Source organism: Polistes dominula, unplaced genomic scaffold, assembly GCF_049000335.1.
Source record: "Polistes dominula isolate Pdom_NZ unplaced genomic scaffold, Pdom_raw_medaka contig_80, whole genome shotgun sequence".
Lineage (NCBI taxonomy): Eukaryota > Metazoa > Arthropoda > Insecta > Hymenoptera > Vespidae > Polistes > Polistes dominula.
The window spans coordinates 1,468,975-1,491,745 of record NW_028301111.1 but is presented as its reverse complement, the minus strand read 5'-3'; the positions used below and the strand labels follow the sequence as shown (position 1 = coordinate 1,491,745).

Here is a 22,771-nt window from a genome sequence, read left to right as displayed (position 1 = left end):
TTAACAAATAAACAAACAAATTTAATCTTTATTCAAATTAAAATCAAATTTGATAAAAAACAAAAACAAAAATGATTTTTGTATTAAGCTCAAAACTTTTCAATTCATTTTTAACGTAACATTAAAACAATTCGTACAATAAAATAAATGCAATAATTTTATATACAAAAACAAATTACAAATAATATAGTTATAATTAAGATATATACATATATAAAAAAAAAAAGAAATAAATCATAAAATTGATTATTTAAAATTATTTTGTGAAATGTATAATTAATTTATTTGAATAATCGTCAATTGGCGGTAAAATTTGAATTTCGCGCGTTTGATGATCTCGTATCGAATGGCAGATTCGAGATTTGATTTCTCTCTCGCGGAATAATCGATAATTTCTTTTGGTAGCTCGACAGAGCTCATCCAAAGAAATAGGTGTGTGACTGCAGTGAAACTACAGTTCTTCAATTAAACAATTTTATTTTAGATTAAAACTGTATTTTTAATAATAATGGAGCCGTATGACATGATTGTCAATCAACCAGTGGTAATCGACAATGTGAGTGTTTGTTAGTGTTGAAATTAAATGGAATACAAATGTTCAGTTGTCTTTCGGCAAATGTGTCAAACTTTGAGTAAGGCCATATTGTCGGGCCGTAAACTTTGCCGACATTTATTCATATTTGGATATATAATGTGGAGACATCATACGTATATTATTAAAATAATTTCATTAACTATACTTGATTAATTTTATTTCTATTATTTAGTGTTAGTATATTGTTTCAAATTGTATAACAATTGTCAGAAAATTTCTATTCAATGCTATTGCATCTGTACTATTTTAAAATCGATAAAGTGAGCATTATGAAAAAACATTCATCTTATTTATTAGGGTTCTGGTGTTATCAAGGCTGGTTTCGCGGGTGACCAATTACCAAAATGCAGGTTTTCAAATTAGTAAGTACAATAAATTGTGATTATGATTCATTAAAATTCATAACGAATATTCTCTCATTCTTTATCTCTCTCTCTTTCTTCATCTTTGTTTTAGAGGTTAAAGACAGGTGGCGACTTTAAATTTGTCATTTGAACAATAGTTCATTTTGACAGTCTTTTACATTACTCATTATATTATTAGATTTTTCTTCTTAATATTTTTTTATATTACTATAAATGATATTCTCTCTCTATCATGTTTGTATTTAAATATTTAATTATTTCCATTTTTTTTGACAGCATTGGAAGACCAAAGCATGTACGCGTTATGGCTGGAGCTTTAGAAGGAGATCTTTTTGTGGGTCCAATAGCAGAGGAACATCGTGGTCTATTATCAATACGCTACCCAATGGAACATGGTGTTGTCACAGATTGGAATGACATGGAAAGAATTTGGACTTATGTTTATAGTAAAGATCAATTAGCTACTTGTTGCGAGGAACATCCAGTTTTATTGACAGAAGCACCGCTTAATCCAAGAAAAAATCGTGAAAAAGCTGCTGAAATATTTTTCGAATCATTCAACGCACCAGCATTATTTGTCTCAATGCAAGCTGTACTTAGTTTGTAAGGGATAGAATTGTATATCATTTAGAAACATTGTTTTATTATTGTGTATTTGATTTGTTATCTATTTATATCTTAATATATGTAATGTAGATATGCCACAGGAAGAACTACAGGAGTAGTTTTAGATGCTGGTGATGGTGTAACACATGCAGTACCAATTTATGAAGGTTTTGCTATGCCTCACAGTATAATGAGGGTAGATATAGCAGGTCGAGATGTTACAAGACATTTACGATTATTGCTACGCAAAGAAGGTATTAATTTTAAAACCACAGCTGAATTTGAAATCGTTAGAACAATTAAGGAAAGATCTTGCTATTTGGCAAGTAATCCTCAGAAGGAAGAAACTATTGAAACTGAGAAATTTCAATATGTTTTACCTGATGGCAGTCATTTAGAGGTTAGAAAATTGATATTCACTTTATTATTAACATTATATATACATACATTATATTTTATATCTTATTAATATAATCTTTTAAAATAGATTGGTCCAGCTAGATTTAGAGCTCCTGAAGTACTTTTCAGACCGGATCTAATCGGTGAAGAGTGTGAAGGAATTCATGAAGTATTAATGTTCTCCATTCAAAAATCCGATTTAGATTTGAGAAAAGTTTTGTTACAAAATATTGTTTTATCTGGTGGATCCACACTCTTCCGTGTATGTATAAAAATAATCTTTAGATACATATATATATTTATATATAAACTATACTAAAACATTGCATATTTTGTTCAGGGTTTTGGTGATAGACTGTTATCAGAAATTCGTAAAATGGCATCAAAGGATATAAAGATCAGGGTAAATTATTTTTAATATGTTTAACCCTTTCGCTTCAACAGTCCAGTCTGCCGAAGTATCGTCACCGTACGGAAGTACAGGCGGATGCCGGATATGTCCGGCGCACGTACGCACAAGTCGTCGGGCAAATGTCGGATATATCCGGCGCTCGAAGTGAAAGGGTTAAATAATGCAATTAATTAATGTTTAATTATTAAATATTTATTTTATGTGTATGTGTGTGTGTGTGTGTCATGATATTTAGTTGTTATATAATATTTTATATATTGACAGATATCGGCTCCTCAAGAACGTTTATACAGTACTTGGATTGGAGGATCCATTTTGGCCTCTTTAGATACATTTAAGAAAATGTGGGTTAGTAAAAGAGAGTATGATGAAGATGGTATTAGAGCAATTCATCGTAAAACATTCTGAACATAAATTTAGTGAATATAAAATCTTTCAGGTAATATATGAAATATAATTTTAAGTAAAACACAAATAATGGCACACTCGAAACAAACAAACCATATTTATCATGTTATTCATACTTTCGCAAACTTAGGTTTTTCTTTCTTTCTGTCTTTCTGTCTTCTTTTTTTTTTTTTAATTTTATTTTATTTGCGCACACAATTAACGCGCAAAATATATTTCGAGGGATTAAGAAATGTGTACGAATATAAAATGTAACATCATTGTGAAATTGATAATGTTTTTTTTTTTTTTTTTTTTAAATGCATCTCGATACAACTTATGTGAAATGTGAATTTTTAAATAGAATATTCTGAATAAGAAAAAGAGGAAAAAAAAAGAAGAAGAAAATACAAGCACGTTTTTAATTGTTAACAATATTTTCTGATCCCTTAGAAATGTAAATATAATAAGGCCATTAATTGACCACATATTATTATTAAACACACTAATATAAAGAAGAAAAAAAACAAACAAACAAAAACAGGATATTAAAATATAACATTTGTTTTAAATGTTATGTCTCAATTTTTATAACTTATATATAATATATATATATATATAAATAATATTTATGTTTTCTATTATACTTTTTATCACTAGTTTTCTCAACGCAGTAGTAAAGGAAAAAAAAAAAAAGTGCTTTAACCGATCTATTTCGTAGATCAACTTATGTATTTTCATGTGCAGTAAAAAAAAAAAAAAAAATAACAAGTTTTGCAGTAAAAAATATTTGTAAATATGTATGCTTTCATAAAAATAAATCTACAGTCTTTACAAATATATCAAATATATTTCTCTTTGTCAATACATTTTGTAATCACACAATATTATTATTATTATTATTATTATTATTATTATTATTATCTGGTGTGCTGCTTCGTACAAAGAAAAAAAGAAAAAGAAAACAAATCATTCTTGTTAATTATGGTATCACTTCACAATGGTAATTATATTATTTAAGAAAATTAAATTAATAATTTCAATTAAATGCGTGAAAAAAAAAAAACTATGATGTTCATCATTGTATCGTATGCTTCGACTGTGATACAAGTATAAGTAATCAGAAATTGATGTAACCCTTTACACTCAAGGCCCTTTTTCGCTTTTGTACTAAACAAATAATCAAATTTCATCAATTTATTTATTTTTATATCAAAAAAACAACTAAATTAGAAGTAATCATACTCTGTAATTAATTTTTGTTATGATATTTTGTAAAACAATACCCAAGATGAATGCATCTTAGGTTTATCAGGACACGTGTCACAATAATATGTTACTTCCGGCCTATCTCCAGGTGTATTACGATAAGAGTAAACCTTACAGACTCTTTTCGAACCTTTAAGTATTATCTTTAAGTATATCTTAAGAGAAATACCTTATAACATGCAATAAGCAGACTTGAAATCAGTCGGGCGCCGTATCAGCGCCATTCGACTTTTTCACTTAAATCTACCGAACGCTAATTCAACGCCATTCGAGTGCAAAGGGTTTCAATTTCTTATGATAAAATATATATATACATACATCGTATATAAATTAAAAGCATGTTATTAATTTAAAAAAAAAAAAAATGAATTTTTAATTTTATCTAGTCTTTATTTACAGCAATGTTAATTTATGTATCAATGGTATATATATAATATGATTTTTATTGGCATATTATTATTATTATTATTATAATATCATTGTATGTGATGAATCTTATTATTATAAATGATATTAAAAATGAAATAATAATGTAAAGCCTAAAATAAAACTACTGAAGAGTGACCATTCCAATTAAAATTAATTGAACATTGTGATGTGTTTTTACTGTAACAGTATTGTTTATAAATTAATATTTATATAATATTTATACTATTTTCTGTTTTTTTTTTTTTTTTTTTTTTAATCAAACAAACAAAAACAAAAGAAAGTTTTCAAATATTTAACACACATGTAATTTTTTTATTTAAAAATAAATATAATTAAAAGAAAGAACGAGGAGTATGTTGCATAATAAAAAAAAAAAAACAAAAAAGTAATTTAAAAAATACACCTTTTTAATTATATTTTCAATAAATTTTATTCGTCTGACAAAATTATTATTATTATTATTATTATATGTATAAAAATAAATATATATATATTTTGCAATATAGAATTTAATATAAAAGTATATTCACATTAGTACATAAAAAAAGAAAAAAAACAATTCAATATATCATTTTTTTTTTTTATTATATTTGTATTTTTTTAGTGAATTTTTATATTTTAAAAATTGTAATAAATAAGTACTACAAAAAACAATGTGTATATATATATATATTAAAATAACAAAAATAATATTAACTTATAAAGTATTAAATCTTTGGATGATAATTTTATCTAAAACTTAGAATACGTCGTCTATAAAATTGTTCTTCATGTATAATAGGAACTCCAGTTATCATGTATATTAAATTATCAATTAATTCACCAACAGATGTATAACAATATAAACATCCAACTAATATACCACCAAGATGACCAACGAATGAAGAATTTGGTACTAATAGATATATCAATACTAATTCAACCCAAATGGATAATCTACTAGGTACCCTTAAACCACCAACATCACGGTATCTATCATCCTCTTCGCATATAGTTAAAACTTTTAATGCGAATAATACAGAAGAAAAACCAATAGCACACATTGTGTAATAACCGTAATCTCCGGTGAATTGCATCAGAGCATATGCAAGAAATACAAACATAGAACTACATCCGATTGAAAATAATGCGATCAATAATACAAAGTTAGGAGTTCCATATTTGACTTCTAAATATGTACCCTTTAGAATAAAAGATACCATGTTGTAATAAAGATGCATGTCGGATCCATGTTCAAAATTGGATACTATGAAAGAACGCCAATCACGATATTTAAATATTTTAACTGCTGATATACACGCATCTTCTGCATTCCATGGAACTTTGATTAGGCCCATATAAAGTAATGCCTGTGTGAAAATTTTAAATATTAATTAATAATCACATTCATTGTTTACAGTTCCTATACTTAAGATGTTATTATATATATATATATTAAAATGAATTATACCTGTAGTATAACTCCAATTAAAGTAGCCGGAGATATTTTATCAACTCCAATATTTACAGCCTGCATAAATAATAAATACAGGCCATATTGTAGGTTTTGTTGACGTCTTTGAACAGGTCTCATGATGGTTGTTGATCATACAAAATCACACTGTCAAATGATATTCTATATCTTGTATTAATAATATGTCTTCGAAAATTAACCTTTAGATTTGTATATTTTACCACATGTTGTAACATTTTATTATGAATCAATTGTCCATATATTTACATCATAAGTAATACAGTAGTACCAATATATAAAACATTTTATTTTCTAACATATTTGAATATCTAGTTTTTTCCCGCCTTTTAAAAACATGTAATTTTACTTGATCATTGGATGTTTTCTTTTTTATATAATCATTAATTTAAAAATATATTCAAATTAATTGACATATTTGTATAAATGAGATATTACATAAAATTATTATTATGTAACATGAAAATTACATAAAGTTGATAACATTGATGTTATTGGATATTATAATATGTAAACAACGTACAAAAATATTATGCAATTCATTGAATACATTTAATGTATTTATAATAATTATTTATTTGTGTGTTTTATTTAAAATTATTTAAATTCAATATTTTACAAAAGAATATTGTATATTTATTTTAAAAAAAAATATATTTGTAGAGTACATCTGTAGAGGGTTTCTCTAGAGTAAAGATAATATTAGACTGAATTTGTTTTATGATTTTTATTGTTAGGATGCGACTTGCTTTGCTTTCTTGTACACTTCTCAACGGCTACGCACGGACTGTGCTCGTCTGGTGACCACACTTGCTAGCGTGGTTCCCTAGCCTTCTAGTAACTTAGATGGCGCGACCATCGGTCGTACCGCTACATTACTCCCTTCGGAGCATTTTTCTTATTACATAAAATGCGAAACTTAAAATTATAGATGTTTACAAGTGTATAAAAATATAAAAATATATAAAGATATATAAAAATATTGCATTATCTCTATCCTAACCTAATAAGTTTTAATTGGTACATACGAATCGGTATTGCAATCTTTTTCGACGAACGCTGGTTTTAGTCTTTCTATAGATACATTTATATGTTTTCCTTTATAGTTAATTTTGAAAATATTATCTGTAAGTCTTTGTATAATTTCGTATGGACCTTCGTAAGGCGCTTCTAATGGTTTTTTTACAGCGTCGACCCTTAAAAATATGTGTGTACATGTATACAACCTATCCTGAATAAAATGTTTCTTTTTGATATGGTGTGCTGTGGGTATCGGTCTGATTTGCCTTATATGTTGTCTTAATTTTTCTAGGAATATGTGTGGATCTTGTAATAGCTCTTCGCTGAGGAAAAATTCTCCTGGTAGTCTGATGTTTTCACCATATACCAATTCCGCAGCTGAAGCTTTTATATCTTCTTTTAGACTTGTGCGTAGACCAAGGAGCACTGTTGGTAATATTCCTACCCAGTCTTTTTCTTCGTGGCACATTATTGCTGCTTTAAGTGATCTATGCCATCTTTCTATCATTCCATTTGATGCGGGGTGATATGCTGTTGTTCTAATTCTTTTCGCTCCGACTAATTTGGTTAATGCTTCAAATAGTTGACTTTCAAATTGTGTTCCTTGATCAGTTGTAATTGTAATAGGAGAACCAAATCTCGAAATCCACTGCGAATAGAATGTTGTTGCCACTGTATCTGCTGAGGTATCTGGCATTGGAATTGCTTCTGGCCATCGAGTAAACCTATCGATCATAGTTAGGCAGTATCTCATATTTTTAATCGTTGGTAATGGACCTATTATATCTATGTGTACATGTTCGAAACGTCCTTGTGGTACTTCTATTTTCGAAGGTACCTGTTTGTTATGACGGCTTATTTTGCACTTTTGGCATGCTAAACATGTACTTGACCATTCTGCGATATCTTTGTTCATCTTTGGCCACATGAAGCTTTTTCCTATAAGGTGTTTTGTTACTCTGCCGCTGGGATGTGACAAATTGTGTACGTTCTTAAAAATCTGCCTCCGTAAAGAGACTGGAACGTATGGTCTTATGCTTTTTCCTACTATGTCGCCATATATGTATTTATCAGAGCTATCGAGGAAAATCTTCTGCAGGTTCCATTTTTTCTTCTGCCAAAATATTCTTTAGTTCGTCATCCTCTTGTTGCTTTGCCATTAGCTCTTCTGTTGATACTAGGACTGGCATGTCTATGGTTTCCAGTCTTGACATAGCGTCAGCTGCCACATTGTCCTTTCCAGCAACGTAAACAATTTTGGAAGTAAACTGTCCTACGTAATCCAACTGTCTGGCTTGTCTTGGGCTTGCTTTGTCCGTATTTTGCTTAAAAGCGTATGACAGTGGTTTATGGTCAGTCTCTATTATTAATTCTCTTCCTTCGACAAAATACCTAAAAAACTTTAAACTTTTATAAATAGCTAACAATTCCCTATCATACACACTATATCTAATTTGCGCTTTTTCTAGTTTCCTTGAGAAATATCCTAGTGGTTCCCATTTGTTATCACAGAGTTGTTCTAAAACTGCTCCAATTGCGTTATCGGAAGCATCAGTCTTTAATTTTAATATCGCTTTTTCTTTTGGGTATGCCAATAATGTTGCTGTGGCAATTGCTTCTTTGGCTTTTTTGAACGCTTCTTCCGCTGCTTGATTCCATTCTATCAGTCTTTTGTCGTGCTTCTTGGCACCTACCATATATTTGTTAAGTGGATCAAGCCATTCTGCAGCCTTTGGTAAGAACCTCCTATAAAAATTCACTACCCCAAGGAAACGTCGCATATCTGAAACAGTCTTTGGTTTTGTATAGTTTTGTATAGCGTGGACTCGCTCATCCAACGGCGCTATACCCTTATTATCTATCTTATAACCTAAGTAGTTTACGCTATTTTGAAAAAAATTGCACTTTGAAATGTTTATTGTTAGTCCATATTGCCTAAGTCTATTGAATATTGCACGCAGATGTTTTTCATGGGATTCCTTATTTTTAGACGCTACAATTATGTCATCTATGTAACAGGCACAAAAATCTAATTTGCTTAATACTATGTTCATAAACCTTTGGAACGTTTGCGCCGCGTTACATAAACCGAAAGGCATCACTGTGTATTCGTACAGACCAAAAGGTGTGATTACCGCTGTTTTTTCTATATCTTCTTCAGCCAACGGAATTTGGTGATATGCTCTAGACAAGTCTATTGTAGAAAATATGTTACAGTCACGAAATTGTTGCGTGACGTCGTGTACATGTGGGATGGGGTACCTGTCTGGTACCGTAACGCTATTTAGTCGCCTATAATCTCCACATGGCCTCCATTCGCCGTTTTTCTTTGGTACCATATGCAGAGGGCTCGCCCATTGACTCTTGGACGGGCGACAGATTCCTTCGTTGACTAGTTGCTGAAATTCGGCTTGTGCGATTCGCAGTTTTTCCGGATTTAGCCTTCTTGCTCTCTCTGCTATTGGAGGACCTTTTGTGATTATATGATGTTTCACCGTGTGGCTGATGGGTTTCCTTGAAGTTGGTTTCGTTAAATCTGCGTACTCCCTAAAAAGTTCTAAATACGGACTATTACAGTTAATGGTCAAAATGGTTGGAACGTCAATATTTACTAATTCTGCTTTCCTAGAAAGCAATGTATTGCCGTCCAACAATTTTTTGTTTCTTAAATCAGGTAATAAATTATAAAAATGCAAGAAATCGGCGCCTATTATTGCTTTAGAAACATTCGCTATAATGAATCTCCATGAAAAATCTCGACGGAGTCCAAGATTTAAGTTTAAAAGTTTTTTTCCGAATGTGTCTATTTCTGCACCATTTGCCGCGTATAACTTACACGTATTGTCTTTGGTTTCACTTATCGAAGTACGTGGAATCACTGAGACGTCTGCACCAGTGTCTATCAGAAAACATGCTCCTGTTCTCCTATCATTTACCATGAGGCGCAGGTTTCTCGTCGCGTCGTCAACTGCCTCTATTTGAGACGCTTGCATTAGTTTTCCGAAGGCTTCCTTTTATCCGGGCCTGTCCACTTGCACGGGGATCTGCACTTCCACGATTGTTCCGCGAATTTCCAGTGGTAATAACATAGGCCGTCATTGTTTCGGTGTCTGCTTGATGATCGGCTTCTACTTCGGGATCTTCCGCGGAAACTTCGGTACCTTCTTCTGCCGCGCATCAATTTTTCCATCTTCTCTGTTAGTTGCGCGATTTCCCGCTTGATTTCCCGCTTGATTTCCGCTACCTCGCTGTTGATTGTTGTTTGAGCGGTACTTCTTATTGGCGCTGCTTCAGTAATGGCGGCCGTTTCCGGCAGACGCTCTCTCCCGAGGATCTTGTCACCCATTTCCGCTAACTTTGCAGGTGACGTAATTTCGTCTGCAATGGCGAGGATCTCTTGTATCCTGGTTGGCATCCTTTGCATCCATAACGTTAGGAGCATTTTTTCGCTAACACTATCACCTGCTAGGCGTTTCATTTCTCTCCAAAGTTCGGACGGTTTTTTGTCTCCTAACTCAATTCCCATTAACAATCGCCTTAGCCGTTGTTCGTCGGATTTAGTTAGTCTGTGTATTAAGGCTTCCTTTAAATGTGTATGCGTACATTGCTCGGGGGGGGGATGCTAAGATGTCGTGTACCTCTCTTATCAGCGTGATATCCAAATTCCTTAGCACCGCTGAAAACTTTACGGCATCCGATTTAACGTTGTACGCCGTGAATTCCTTTTCCAACATTACGAACCATAAATTTGGTTCCTCTTTCCAAAAAGCTGGAAGCGTTATATTTCTAAACTCACTGGCGTTGACTTCCTTTGTGTCGGTATCGGCACGGGCCACGTTGGCTTCGCTGGTTGGTTGCGCCATTGTTCTTCTTTTTATTATTTTTTCTATTTTAGTTGTTGTATTATTTTTTTATTTTTTTACGCGGACGTTCCCGGGTTTCGGCACCAATTTACTGTAGAGGGTTTCTCTAGAGTAAAGATAATATTAGACTGAATTTGTTTTATGATTTTTATTGTTAGGATGCGACTTGCTTTGCTTTCTTGTACACTTCTCAACGGCTACGCACGGACTGTGCTCGTCTGGTGACCACACTTGCTAGCGTGGTTCCCTAGCCTTCTAGTAACTTAGATGGCGCGACCATCGGTCGTACCGCTACACATCAGTTGATTACAACGCCATCATCTGGACACTTTGATAAAAAAAAAATGTTGAATTCTTACAGTATGATGTTATATTTGACTGATTTTTGAATAATTAATTGTTTTTAAAAAATGGCTATAACATTGTGTAAACTGTCAAGATTCTCAAGATGTTATAAATATTTAAAAAATTATGATAATTTAATACCAAATAATCGTTCATTGTTATTTTGTACAATAGCACAACAACCAAAGTCAAGAAATTTATTAAAAATCGGCATTATTGGTGCATCTATCGGTATAATTGCTGGAACAGGTTATTCTTTTTATAAAATTAGTGAAGAAAGAAAAAATTTATCATTAGATGGAACAACATCTGCAAATTTTATTCAAATATTGAAACATAAACCACCCATTACACCATCTAGAAAGGTACTTCTTTTTTTTTCAATACTTTAAACATTTTTATTTTAAACCATGATAAATATGATTATACAATGTTACACAATATAATATAAATTGTAATTTATATATTTATATTTATAATTTCATTGTATTTTTTAGGTTATATTTCCTGTCAATACAACTGAACTCAAACTTACGTTGTTTCAATATCAAACATGTCCCTTTTGTTGTAAAGTAAGTAATCATATACACTTAAAATATATATCAGCATCAAATATAATATACATACATCATATTTATTATTACATTATAATAATTCTTATTAAAAAAAGAAAACAATTGGATCTTTAGGTCAGGACTTTTCTGGATTATTATGGAATATCTTATGATGTCGTTGAAGTTGATCCAGTATTGCGAAAAGAAATTTCTTGGTCTTCTTATAGAAAAGTACCGATACTTCTTGTTCAAACGAAAGATGGTTATCAACCTTTAAACGACAGTTCGATGATAATATCATTACTTTCATCTTATATGCGAGATCAATCTCAAAATGTTTCCGAATTGGTTGAATTTTATCCAAACATTGGTATGCACGATGATAAAGGAAAATTTAAATATGAAATAATGAATAAATATTTCTTAATGTATAATCAAATGCCTAAAAATGTTACGCTGAACACTATAGTGTAAGTTTTATTTTGATCGTGTGTTTAACACGTTGAGCGTCATGCCCATTTTTAAGGAAAATTCCCGTCAGGCCACGTGCGCTGCTTAGATGTAAATATGTTATACGCTGTCAGTCATTTATGACTGACGTGGCCTAAACGTAAAGTCTAGTGTCACTCACCGATGACTGACGTGACGCTCAACGTGTTAATGTAAATGTAAATCATTTTTTGGTAAGCTTCTTATAGAAAATGTTTTGTATTTAAGATTATTTATTATTATTTATTTATATTTAATTATTTTATTAGAGAAGAACGTAAATGGAGACAGTGGGCTGATGATGTGTTAGTTCATACACTTTCACCTAATGTATATAGAACGTTGAACGAATCTTATGAAACTTTTGAATGGTTTTCTGAGGTAAGTGTATTAATTTATTTGAAAATATATGCTTAAGTAATAAATATTAATGAAAGTGTACAAAATGATGTATTTTCATTCAGGTTGGTCAATGGAAAGAATATTTTCCAACATGGGAAAGAATATTAATAGTTAACGTAGGAGCATGTGCTATGTGGTTGATTGGAAAACGTTTGAAGAAGAGGCACAAATTAAAGGAAGATGTTCGTCAATCATTGTACGACGAAGTTAATAAATGGTTAAGAGAAATACGTGCTAATAAAACGACATTTAAAGGTGGTGAAAATCCAGATCTTTCTGATCTTGCAGTATATGGTATTTTAAAAAGTATTGAAGGATGTACTGCTTTTAAAGATTTATTAAATAATACAAAATTATCTACGTGGTATAATGCTATGAAAGAAAGAGTTGATTCATATGCTGGACATGAGCTTGTAAATGGTTAATTTATTTATATATATAATATCTATATAAAGAAAGTATTGTTATTTAAATCTATTTTCTTGAAAAGAACAAAATGTAGTATTGTATTAAAAATGAAAATTATTAATTATGAATTTATACAAATGAAATTGATTTTATTTCTTGCATTATTATTGTTGGAATATATAAATTATATATGTAATATTCCTACTGGGATTTCTGGTAGGGACGTGACGTAGAAATTCGATCTATCTACTCTAATTTTAAATTTAGCCACCAGATAGCGTATTCAAGTGCTAGAAATTAGGGACCCTATAGGAGGGACGCGTCATGTGGATTACAAGGCTGAAAATGTGGGGGGACAGCTTCCGTTGCATCGCACAGCCATATTTATCTTTAGTATGTATTAACAGCTGTGGTTAGTTTTAGTTTGGAATACTTATAGTTTTTATTGTGATATTTATGTTTAATTGTTTTTTTGTTTTTTTTTTTTAGTAGTTTTCTATAAGTGTAAGTTTAATTTACTTATTTAATAATTACAAGTGTATAAATGTATAAACTTAACCTATAACTTATCGTTTGTTTACAGACTTATTGTTTGTGATAAATAATCATGGTTCGACAGTGTATTCTTAATTACTAATATAAATTAATATTATTATTATTTATTTATATTAATTATTAATATAAATTTTTAATTATCAATAAATATAGTTCACTTTTTTTCTGTATTTGATGCAATTCATTATTTCGTAATTATTTCAATGTTTGAATATTTCGCGCGCAATCACGTGACTACACGAGTTCCTGTCCCCCAGCAATCTACATGGCGCGTCCCCCCTAAAGGGTCTTTACTAGAAATTAGGGACCCTATAGGAGGGACGCGCCAAAGAATTTGGGAGAACAGGAACTTATGTAGTCACGTGATTGCGCGCGAATGAATCAAACATTTTAAATAGTATAAAAGTAGTATATAGTAATAGTGAATAAGTGTAGGGGGTAGAGTGGTGAATTGGTTTGAAAAAGTTACGAAATAATGAATTGCATCAAATACAGAAAAAAAATAATGAACCATATTTAATGATAATTAAAAAATTTATATTAAAATAGAATAGGTTACACAACAAAATTATTATAAATTCAAAAAGAAAGATTCAATTAAGTTTGACTTGATAAAAGGCATTACAGTATTTTGAAATTTGAGACAGAGAGATGAGTGAGTGAGATAGAGTGTAGCGAGAGCTGCGCGCGCACGAATGTGACGTGACATAGTGGGAGAGAGAGAGAGAGAGGAGTGTGATATAGATAGCGAAGGAAGATAGTCGTGTTAGTCTCGTCTGTAAGAATAAAATAGATTGAAATAGACATAAAGATATAAAACTAAATAGTATTTATTATTTCAACAATTATTTCAACAGTTTTAAATAATATATATTGTAATTAAATCTGTTTATATTTATATAATATTTATTTGTTTACACAGCACACGGTAATTGACGGTACCTTAATTGAAAGCCCTTATTCTGTGTGTCATTCACGTCATTGTCATTTGTAACGACATAAAGTACGAATGGTTTTAAAGAAGCTGAAATATTAATTAAAAATCGACATAAGATATTATATACAATGTGTAGATATATATATATCAAAATATGTATGTAATAATTAATAATATATATTTATAAATACATACATGTTTTGGTTATAAATGCATTTCCACAGAAACGTTCTGTATTAAGTGGAATACCATTTTCACTTGGATTTGGTACAATAACAAAATCATGAATACAGTCTAATCCAGAATCCGCAACTGCAGAAGTACCTACAATAACAATTTATTATAATTAATGTTTTTATTATATTACACTCGTATTTATTTGATTACCTGGTAAAGTTGGATCCAAAAAACCACCTGTGACTCCAGAAATAGAAAATGAATACATATTACTTTGCGACCATTCAATGCTACAATAACCCAATGCCATTCTAACGCAAACACCATAATTTAAATTAACCATTTCTCTAGTAGCTACATCGGGTTCTGAAATATTTCATATTTTTATTTTATTTTATTTTATTTTTTTATTTATAATATATAAAATATGCATTAAAAAATTATCATTTCTATGCTTACGTCTTGAATTTACAGTTGTACCGTAATTGAAACTTGTTACAGTGTCTGATATTGATTTGTAATATTGTAAACATCCATTGGGAACTGAAATATAATATAGAATATTTGTTTGTTTTTTTTTTTTTAATATTTTCTCTAAATATTTTATAATAGGAAATAATGAAATTTATTTGTATACCTCTCCATAAAGAATCACACGCTATTTGTTGTATTCTTATATTCCAACGACGATCAAATGAATAATCTCCATTAGTTCCTATAGAAATGGTTATTGGTGATGCTCCATTAAAATCTGCATACACTGTAAAATATATGAAATATTATATTAATTGTGTTTCAAAATTAATATAATTTTGAAAGTGACCTAGCTCTATATTGTCAATAAGAAAATGCGTATTATTCACTTAATAATTGGCAGTATTTTAATAGGAACTGTAAATTGAACACCCTTAGATACACTTTTAAGCTGTATAACTCGTTAGTACATTTTTCATTGCATTGAAACGCAAATCCTTCAATAGCTCAATGGAGTTAGGCCATTTTGAAAATAAACGTCTCATATATACCATGCTGATTAGAATTTTCTCCACATATACGTGGTACTGACGATGATGCTCCGGATACCAAAAACAAATCAAAATCACAAGTTCCATTTTCATTAGGTTGTGCCAAACTAAAATCTATAAAATCTAAACGTATCTGTAAATATAAAAGAATGTTAATAACAATACACATATTACAACTAGAATACATTAAAAATTAATTTGATTAGCATCAATACCTGACATATATCAGAGTTACATTTATTTATTGTTATTGTACATCGTTCTCCTCCTTTATAAGTGGTAGGATATCCTGGATTAATGAAATATGTATTATTTATATTCGTGGTAGATCCACATGACTTTTGAACTGTAAATTAATATCAAAATATAATGAATGTTTATACATTTGTATAATTTATAATACATTGTATATAATGTATGATTTACTAACAGATGCAACAAATACCAAGACCATTTGCACATGTACCGGATGGTGTACCACCATAACTATTACATTCTCGTCGTGTAAAACATGTGCCATTGAGAGAATTACTTGCTAGACATTGAGAATTAGCAAATCGTATGACACTGAAGAATGGAAAAACTGTACAAAATTTTATAATTATATTACAAATTTGATATTATTAGAATATTATCAAATTGGTTTTACAGTAATCTTATAACAAATAAGAAAATGTAGAATGAAACTTACATTTTTTCTGTCGCATCACGTAAGAACTATTTGACACGTTATCCAAACTTTCATTATTCGTTTTTGTGTTATTGTTATTAACAAATTGACCATTTACAAAAGATAATATAACAAATAATACTACAGTTAACGTTATACTGAACATCTTGAAAAGAATATCTGGCCTCTTCGTATTCTGTAAGACTAATGTAACGGTCTCAGTTTGTTCGGGTTGTAGAAATAATTAGCAAGTTTTCGAAAAACTTCAACTTGAGTATTATACCGTACAATGTAATATAACTGTAAAACGAAAATGCATCACGTGCAACTCTAATACAGCTTTTATCTCTTATCTCTATTTATCTCTATTTTTTTTACTTAATAATATGTAATCAAGTACATGATTTGTTTATAATTAAAACAATCATTTATATTGTTTTTGTTTTGTTTTTTATATTAATACTTAAACTTACTTTATATGATTGATTTTTAAAGTTAATTCCGTTTATATAAAGTGAATATATATGTGTGTATATACAGTTATATGTTTAACTTAAAAACCTTTTTTTAAATATATATATACATCTTAAAAAATATCTTAACAGTAATAAAATTGAATAGTTTATCTAACATATCATTAAATGATATAAATTTGTAAAATATTTTTTTGTGTTTTTTTTTTCATTTACAAAATAATGCATGTAAATATTTCATGCATTTGCATCAATAATTTGATTATTTTTAACTTTTTGACGTGTGCGAAGTTCTACAAAATGGACAATGACCATATCTTAGTATTGCCAATTCATAATCGTCCGAATGAAATAGCTGAAAGATTGATTATTATTATTATTATTATTATTATTTATAAAAATGTTACACGTTACATGTGTTAAATAATTGAATCCTTTGCACTCGAGGTCCTTTTTCATTTGCGCTAATCAGCAACTCGAGACTTTAAATATTATCTTTAAGTGTATCTTAAAAGAGATATCTTATCAGACATGGTAAATAAGCAAACTTGAAATCAGTCGGGCGCCGTATCAGCGCCACTCGAGTTGCCATTTAAATCTGCCAGACGCCGTATCAGCGTTACTCGAGTGCAAAGTGTTAACATGTTACTTACTTTCAAACAAGATTTACATAATACTACTTGAAGATCAGGCAAAAGATTTCTAAAATATTTTGTCTTAAATGGTTTTGGCCATTTGACTATTAAAACCGATGATGGATCCATACTTTTCAATACACTTCGTCCAACAATAACTGTGGAATCATCTGTTTTCTCCTAAAGAACAAAACAAATTATTTATTTAACAAAAAATCAGATTACTAAACGTTTATATAAAAATGTTTTGATTATACCTCGTATTTTATTAAACGTGCTGTAAAAAGATCTGTTTCGTTAGGAAATACAGTAAGTTGATCTTCAGTAGTTGACGTATTCGATAATGACAATGATTCTTCTATTAATTTTTCTGCTTCTTGATCGGTAATACCTTCCTCTAATTCAAATTCAACTAATGGTAGAATTTCTATAACAATAAAATATTATTTTAATATTATTATGTCGGATATATCCGGCGCCCGTACGTACAAGTCATCGCACAGTTGCCGGATATATCCGGCGCCCGTACGCACAAGTCATCGCTCAGTTGCCGGATATATACGGCGCCCGAAACGAAAGGGGGTTAATTAAAATAGATAAATTCACAATTTACCAAACATAACAAATGAATGTTGAAATTTAAGGCCACATTGTATACATTTGCTACCAATATTGTTATCTATCGGTAAAAGTGGATTGAACGTTGAACATTTGTAACATAATGGTAATAATTCTTCAGGATCTCTGTATGGATAAGCTCTAGCAGCTAAAGTTGAAGTTTCAACTTCTGCAAGAAGGTTTTTCGAAATTTTCATTGAACGCAATTGTTCGAGTAATTGCATAACTAATTTGTTGGCACCCAACAAACGAGCTTGTTTGATTAAAGTGTACATTATTTTTAATTTGGATACACCTTCTAATTGAATGCCTTGGGTTTTTAATAATAAATATCTTGATATATTAAATAATGCTTCTGGCATTAAAGATGTAAATGGTTCCTCCTGAAATCAAAATAATATTGAAATTCATATCAAAAAAAAATTCATCAAAGAAAAAAATCAATCAATCTTACCAAATATTTGTGTATCTCATGATACGCATAATAAATGTCAGCTTTATTGTAATATGACAAATACATAGCTTTTATTTCTTCTGTATTTTTTGACAAATTAAGACTAAGCTGAGATAAAAGCCAATAAAAGTAACAAGCATCACGGTATCTTTTTTCAGCAATGGCATTGTCAGCCAAGCTCGTTAATACGCTAACCGATTCTTCAGGTTGACCAGCCATTTGAAAAGCTAAAAAACCAAATTAATTAAATAAACATATCACAATTAAATAAATAAATGAATAATAGGTATAATAACCTTCTTGTGCTTCCGAAAAACGACCAGTTTCTGCCAACCATCTAGCATATGGTCCATATATTCGTGATTTTAATTTAGGATTTCTTTCAGCAAGTTCAAAAGCTTCAGGCCAAGCTTGTGCATCGACAAGTACATCAGCTACGTCAGGATCATCACCCAATCTACTAAAAATCTCAGCTGCTCCATGAGTAGCACCCAATTGTTTCAATATCTTAGCGATCAGAGATAAATTATCTCTGTCAGATTTGTCCAATTGTCTACCAACTTTGATAAGCATATCAATCCAACCATATTCAGCAATGATATTAATAGCACGTTGTGTATCACCAGCTGAAAAGAACATTTCAGCAGCTGCACGTGGTTCACCTAAACTTTTAGCCCATTCTGCACGTCGACGTAACAAAATGGTACGATCCTAAACAAAAATTGAAGTTTAATTGTATTCAAATATTTGTTCAGAGATCATTCATATACAATGAAATACAATTCTTAATTACCTGAGTATTACCACTTGCTATAAATTCTTGAGCAATATCAAACATACGTAAATCAGAATACATGTCTCTAGCATACTGTTGCAAACCAGCTTTTTGATACAATTTAGCTGCATCTTTTAATCTACCCATAGCTGCAGCAGCTATAGCCATACACGCTTCTTTACCCCATTCACCTGATTTTAATTTTTCTTCTACCTCAGATACTACTTCAATGTATCGTAAATTTTTAATACGAGCAAAAGCAGAATAAGCTATATTTAATTCTAAATTATCCAATGCAGCAACACCTAATGCTCGCCAATCTGATTCAGCAACACCAAGACAAGCTACTTCATAAGCTTCTTTAAATAATCCAATGTCTAAGTATTGATACATGAACAATGAAAGTGGTACCTGAATAAAATATTAAATTAACAGTTATGTAAACATGTAAATGAAATATAATTAATGTTTGATGTTTTATACCTCTAAGATAATAACAGCTGAACCATTTAAACAATACAATTTAGAACCATTGTGACCAACAACGAATCCTGAAAATTTCTGTCGATATTCAGAAAAATTAGCAACTTTAATCGCAAGATAATTATTGCCAGAAAAACACATTATATCTTCGGAAGCACTATTATAAGCAACACTTGTAACATCTTGAAAATCTTGTAATTTTTCTTCCGTGTATAAATCGAATATGGAAAGTACTCCATTTTCACTGACAACCGCCATTTTTTCTTTTAAAGAACTTATATCCAAACATCTTACTGATCCTTCTACTTTTGCCAAATGTGCAGGAAATGGATTATCCAGATAAATCTTAATTACGTGTCCTGTTTTTAAACCTGATAATGCAATAATATTTTGTTAATAATTATATTAATATATTACATTGGTTTTTTTACTTCCTTACCTGTAATTAAACATTCCTGACCAGCAGGACCTCCCACTACTTTGATATAAGTTATAAGATCATCAAGAATCCATTCTCTTTCAACAATACCAGTGAAAGATAAACATTGTAATCGTTTTTCTAAACATAACACCAAATGATTTGTTGTAATAACTAATAAATTACAATTAATTGTTTGATTCAGTTTTTCACGTATACGATAATGCATTCCTTCACTGTTTCCAGATGGTTCATAAATTATTACACGTTCTGGTAACTGTACAGCAAGTCTGTTTCTGTATACAGCGATACGACAAACCTAGGAAAAAATATTTGTTAAAAATTGTATTAAACAAAAAAATAAAACAATTAAAATATTAAAATATATTATGACATACGTACCAAGTCTTTACATTTGATACGAACTTTCTGATTTGTTACTAAATGTTGGATTATAACATCAGTCATATTTTCTCTGTAAGCGTATCTATCTTTGTACAATCCATGTACAACGTTCCACGATAATTGTAAATAAGTTATTGTTCCATCTTGACAACCGAGTGCCTTAAAACAACATTTATTTAAATATTAAATATTACTATTATATATCCACTGATTATTTATTATTCTTTTTTTTTTTAGAAAAAGATATCCTACAACATGTGAAGAAGATGGATGAACCGCACAACTCCAAACCCATGAAGAAAACGTGTTACCAACAACAGCAAGTTGTATACCATCATGAGTCATCAAAAGACATTGTTTGTTACTACCAGAAACAAGAATATATTGACCATCAGGAAAGTATGTAATTTTTAAAGGTGTAAAATGTACTGTTCGTTCTCTTCCAATAGGTTTTCCATTGATTGTATAAAATGAAATAATTCCATTCCATTCTGCGATACATAAAATATCTGCGACATCATCCCTGTAAATGAAAGACATTTTATACAGCGTATTGTACATATTTGTACATACAAATTGTATAATACAATCATACCGTAAAGGATTCCATGCTAAACTCCAGATGGGTACACCTGTTTGTCTTTCAATGCGTATCTTTTCTTCACCATTCTAAATAAACAATTGCAAAATTAAATATTACATTTGATAAATGTATTTTAAAACAAAAGTTATGATAATAATAATAGAAATTGATAAACCTTATTTCTGATAGAAACATAACCGGTTGCTAAACCAATGGCTAAATATTGGCCATCCAAAGTCCACGCACAGCAATTAACTCTTCCACCAGATTTATGTTTTTGTACCGCTTTTTGTTCAGCTGACCAAAATGCAATGTCGGAAAGGGAACAACTGAGTAACTGATGTGATACAGGATTAAATTGCATCGCTTGAACAGCTTCATTGTGTCTATACATTTAATATTAAAATTATATTATATGAATGTTATTAATTTTTCTTTTGATTTTAGCAAAAATATGACTTACGAGTACTTTAATATTCCTTCTAATTTGGAAGTCCATATAATGACACTTTTATCTGCACTACCTGATGCAAATCTTCTACCATCTTTTGCATAACATACACAATAAACTGTATCTTTGTGACCTATATAACAATTATTATTTATAATTCATTAAATTTATAAATAATATATATAAAATACAAAATTATATTTTATTACCTTTTAATGGTTGTACCAAAGCACCACCAGTAGTTTCATAAACTAAAACTTGATGTCCTGCTGCAACGACTAATTGTGTACCATCAGGATTAAAACATAAATCATATATACTGTGGAGAAAAAATAGATTTTAATTTAATATTACAAATGTATAAACAATATTTGATAAAATATATAATAGTAATGTCATATTTGAAACTAATATTTACCATTGTTCTAATTTATCTTGAACTTTATCAACCCATGCTGGATGTGCCCTCATTATAAATAAATCTATATTTATATATTTCTTTATTAAACAATACTAACAATGTTCATTATCATCAATTATTTAATTTCTCTTCAACAATATAAATTAACGTTAGATTTGTTTTGAAATTGTTTGGTTACCAGGGTAACACAAGTTTCAATATGGAAGAAAATGAATTAAATGAATATTTCAATAATTTGTAATATTTAAATTTAAATATAATTTATTCACACAAAATTTAATATAAACATATAATATGAATATTTAATACAATTTTGTTAACAATTTAACAATTTATTTAGCGTGAGTGAAATGTGTGATATATATATTTTTTTTTATTGGTTGAAAATGAGCATTTAAAAATTAGCATTTAAATTAGCATTTAAATTTCGCGGCAAAAATCTATTAATCGATAATAACAACTCCGTCGATAAAATCGTAATATAATATTCTAAAATTTGATTGGTCAATATTATAAAAAAAAAAACATTTACTTGATATCATTCGCACTAAGGAAAATAGTGAAAGAGTGAAAGAGACAACATATATATATATATATATATATATAGGTTTCTTCATATAACTTCATGCGAATCGAGGTAAACGTTGTACGCCGTGAATTTAGCAAAGTCATAAATA

General features: G+C 29.8%; 5 protein-coding genes across 9 annotated transcripts; 2 read left to right on the top strand and 3 right to left on the bottom strand.

The window, feature by feature from the left end:
* Positions 1–317: 317 nt before the first annotated feature.
* On the top strand, positions 318–3,830 carry Arp1 (Actin-related protein 1). Of its 2 annotated transcripts, none has more exons than XM_015331076.2 (7): positions 318–556; positions 893–957; positions 1,237–1,563; positions 1,657–1,966; positions 2,054–2,227; positions 2,306–2,368; positions 2,642–3,830. In XM_015331076.2, the coding sequence occupies exons 1-7, from the start codon at positions 509–511 to the stop codon at positions 2,783–2,785; spliced, it is 1,131 nt and encodes a 376-aa protein (XP_015186562.1). In that variant the 5' UTR covers positions 318–508; the 3' UTR covers positions 2,786–3,830. The 2 variants fall into 2 exon arrangements, with proteins under 2 accessions (XP_015186562.1, XP_089032897.1); XM_089176771.1 differs by lacking the exon at positions 318–556 and adding an exon at positions 624–768.
* Positions 3,831–4,006: 176 nt separating this feature from the next.
* On the bottom strand, positions 4,007–6,219 carry LOC107071781 (rhomboid-related protein 4). The gene is made up of 2 exons (XM_015331073.2): positions 5,913–6,219; positions 4,007–5,811 (listed from the first exon to the last, which is right to left on the bottom strand). Exons 1-2 carry the CDS (start codon positions 6,033–6,035, stop codon positions 5,191–5,193), a joined length of 744 nt encoding a protein of 247 aa, XP_015186559.1. The 5' UTR covers positions 6,036–6,219; the 3' UTR covers positions 4,007–5,190.
* Positions 6,220–11,129: 4,910 nt separating this feature from the next.
* On the top strand, positions 11,130–13,157 carry Su(P) (prostaglandin E synthase Su(P)). Its single transcript, XM_015331070.2, has 5 exons — positions 11,130–11,526; positions 11,659–11,733; positions 11,851–12,185; positions 12,474–12,585; positions 12,669–13,157. Exons 1-5 carry the CDS (start codon positions 11,227–11,229, stop codon positions 13,029–13,031), a joined length of 1,185 nt encoding a protein of 394 aa, XP_015186556.1. The 5' UTR covers positions 11,130–11,226; the 3' UTR covers positions 13,032–13,157.
* Positions 13,158–14,383: 1,226 nt separating this feature from the next.
* On the bottom strand, positions 14,384–16,845 carry LOC107071777 (uncharacterized). Its single transcript, XM_015331060.2, has 9 exons — positions 16,400–16,845; positions 16,139–16,291; positions 15,924–16,054; positions 15,709–15,841; positions 15,321–15,443; positions 15,143–15,226; positions 14,894–15,049; positions 14,702–14,830; positions 14,384–14,593 (listed from the first exon to the last, which is right to left on the bottom strand). Exons 1-9 carry the CDS (start codon positions 16,542–16,544, stop codon positions 14,484–14,486), a joined length of 1,164 nt encoding a protein of 387 aa, XP_015186546.2. The 5' UTR covers positions 16,545–16,845; the 3' UTR covers positions 14,384–14,483.
* A 258-nt stretch (positions 16,846–17,103) lies between these two features.
* Oseg1 (intraflagellar transport protein Oseg1) lies at positions 17,104–22,615 on the bottom strand. Of its 4 annotated transcripts, XM_015331059.2 has the most exons (16): positions 22,092–22,615; positions 21,883–21,992; positions 21,686–21,806; positions 21,398–21,608; positions 21,235–21,308; positions 20,892–21,162; positions 20,637–20,798; positions 20,256–20,553; positions 19,817–20,187; positions 19,352–19,744; positions 18,855–19,269; positions 18,559–18,785; positions 18,100–18,487; positions 17,744–17,913; positions 17,505–17,666; positions 17,104–17,206 (listed from the first exon to the last, which is right to left on the bottom strand). In XM_015331059.2, exons 1-16 carry the CDS (start codon positions 22,142–22,144, stop codon positions 17,120–17,122), a joined length of 3,513 nt encoding a protein of 1,170 aa, XP_015186545.2. In that variant the 5' UTR covers positions 22,145–22,615; the 3' UTR covers positions 17,104–17,119. The 4 variants fall into 4 exon arrangements, with proteins under 4 accessions (XP_015186545.2, XP_015186543.2, XP_015186544.1 ...); XM_015331057.2 differs by having other exon boundaries at positions 20,892–21,308; XM_015331058.2 differs by having other exon boundaries at positions 17,104–17,666.
* Between the last annotated feature and the right edge of the window lie 156 nt (positions 22,616–22,771).

Excerpts from the sequence above, each read along its gene's own strand:
- Arp1 (XM_015331076.2), top strand. The coding sequence starts at position 509 with ATGGAGCCGTATGACATGATTGTCAATCAACCAGTGGTAATCGACAAT. Across the intron at positions 557-892 it reads AACCAGTGGTAATCGACAAT|GGTTCTGGTGTTATCAAGGC; the intron begins GTGAGTGTTTGT and ends CTTATTTATTAG. Across the intron at positions 1,967-2,053 it reads CTGATGGCAGTCATTTAGAG|ATTGGTCCAGCTAGATTTAG; the intron begins GTTAGAAAATTG and ends CTTTTAAAATAG.
- LOC107071781 (XM_015331073.2), bottom strand. The coding sequence starts at position 6,035 with ATGAGACCTGTTCAAAGACGTCAACAAAACCTACAATATGGCCTGTAT. Across the intron at positions 5,812-5,912 it reads TAATTGGAGTTATACTACAG|GCATTACTTTATATGGGCCT; the intron begins GTATAATTCATT and ends ATTTTCACACAG.
- LOC107071777 (XM_015331060.2), bottom strand. The coding sequence starts at position 16,544 with ATGTTCAGTATAACGTTAACTGTAGTATTATTTGTTATATTATCTTTT. Across the intron at positions 16,292-16,399 it reads CGTGATGCGACAGAAAAAAT|TTTTTCCATTCTTCAGTGTC; the intron begins GTAAGTTTCATT and ends AATTTTGTACAG. Across the intron at positions 15,227-15,320 it reads GTGTGATTCTTTATGGAGAG|TTCCCAATGGATGTTTACAA; the intron begins GTATACAAATAA and ends ATTATATTTCAG.
- Oseg1 (XM_015331056.2), bottom strand. The coding sequence starts at position 22,144 with ATGAGGGCACATCCAGCATGGGTTGATAAAGTTCAAGATAAATTAGAA. Across the intron at positions 21,309-21,397 it reads ATGTTTCTATCAGAAATAAG|AATGGTGAAGAAAAGATACG; the intron begins GTTTATCAATTT and ends TTGTTTATTTAG. Across the intron at positions 20,554-20,636 it reads GTATCAAATGTAAAGACTTG|GTTTGTCGTATCGCTGTATA; the intron begins GTACGTATGTCA and ends ATTTTTTCCTAG.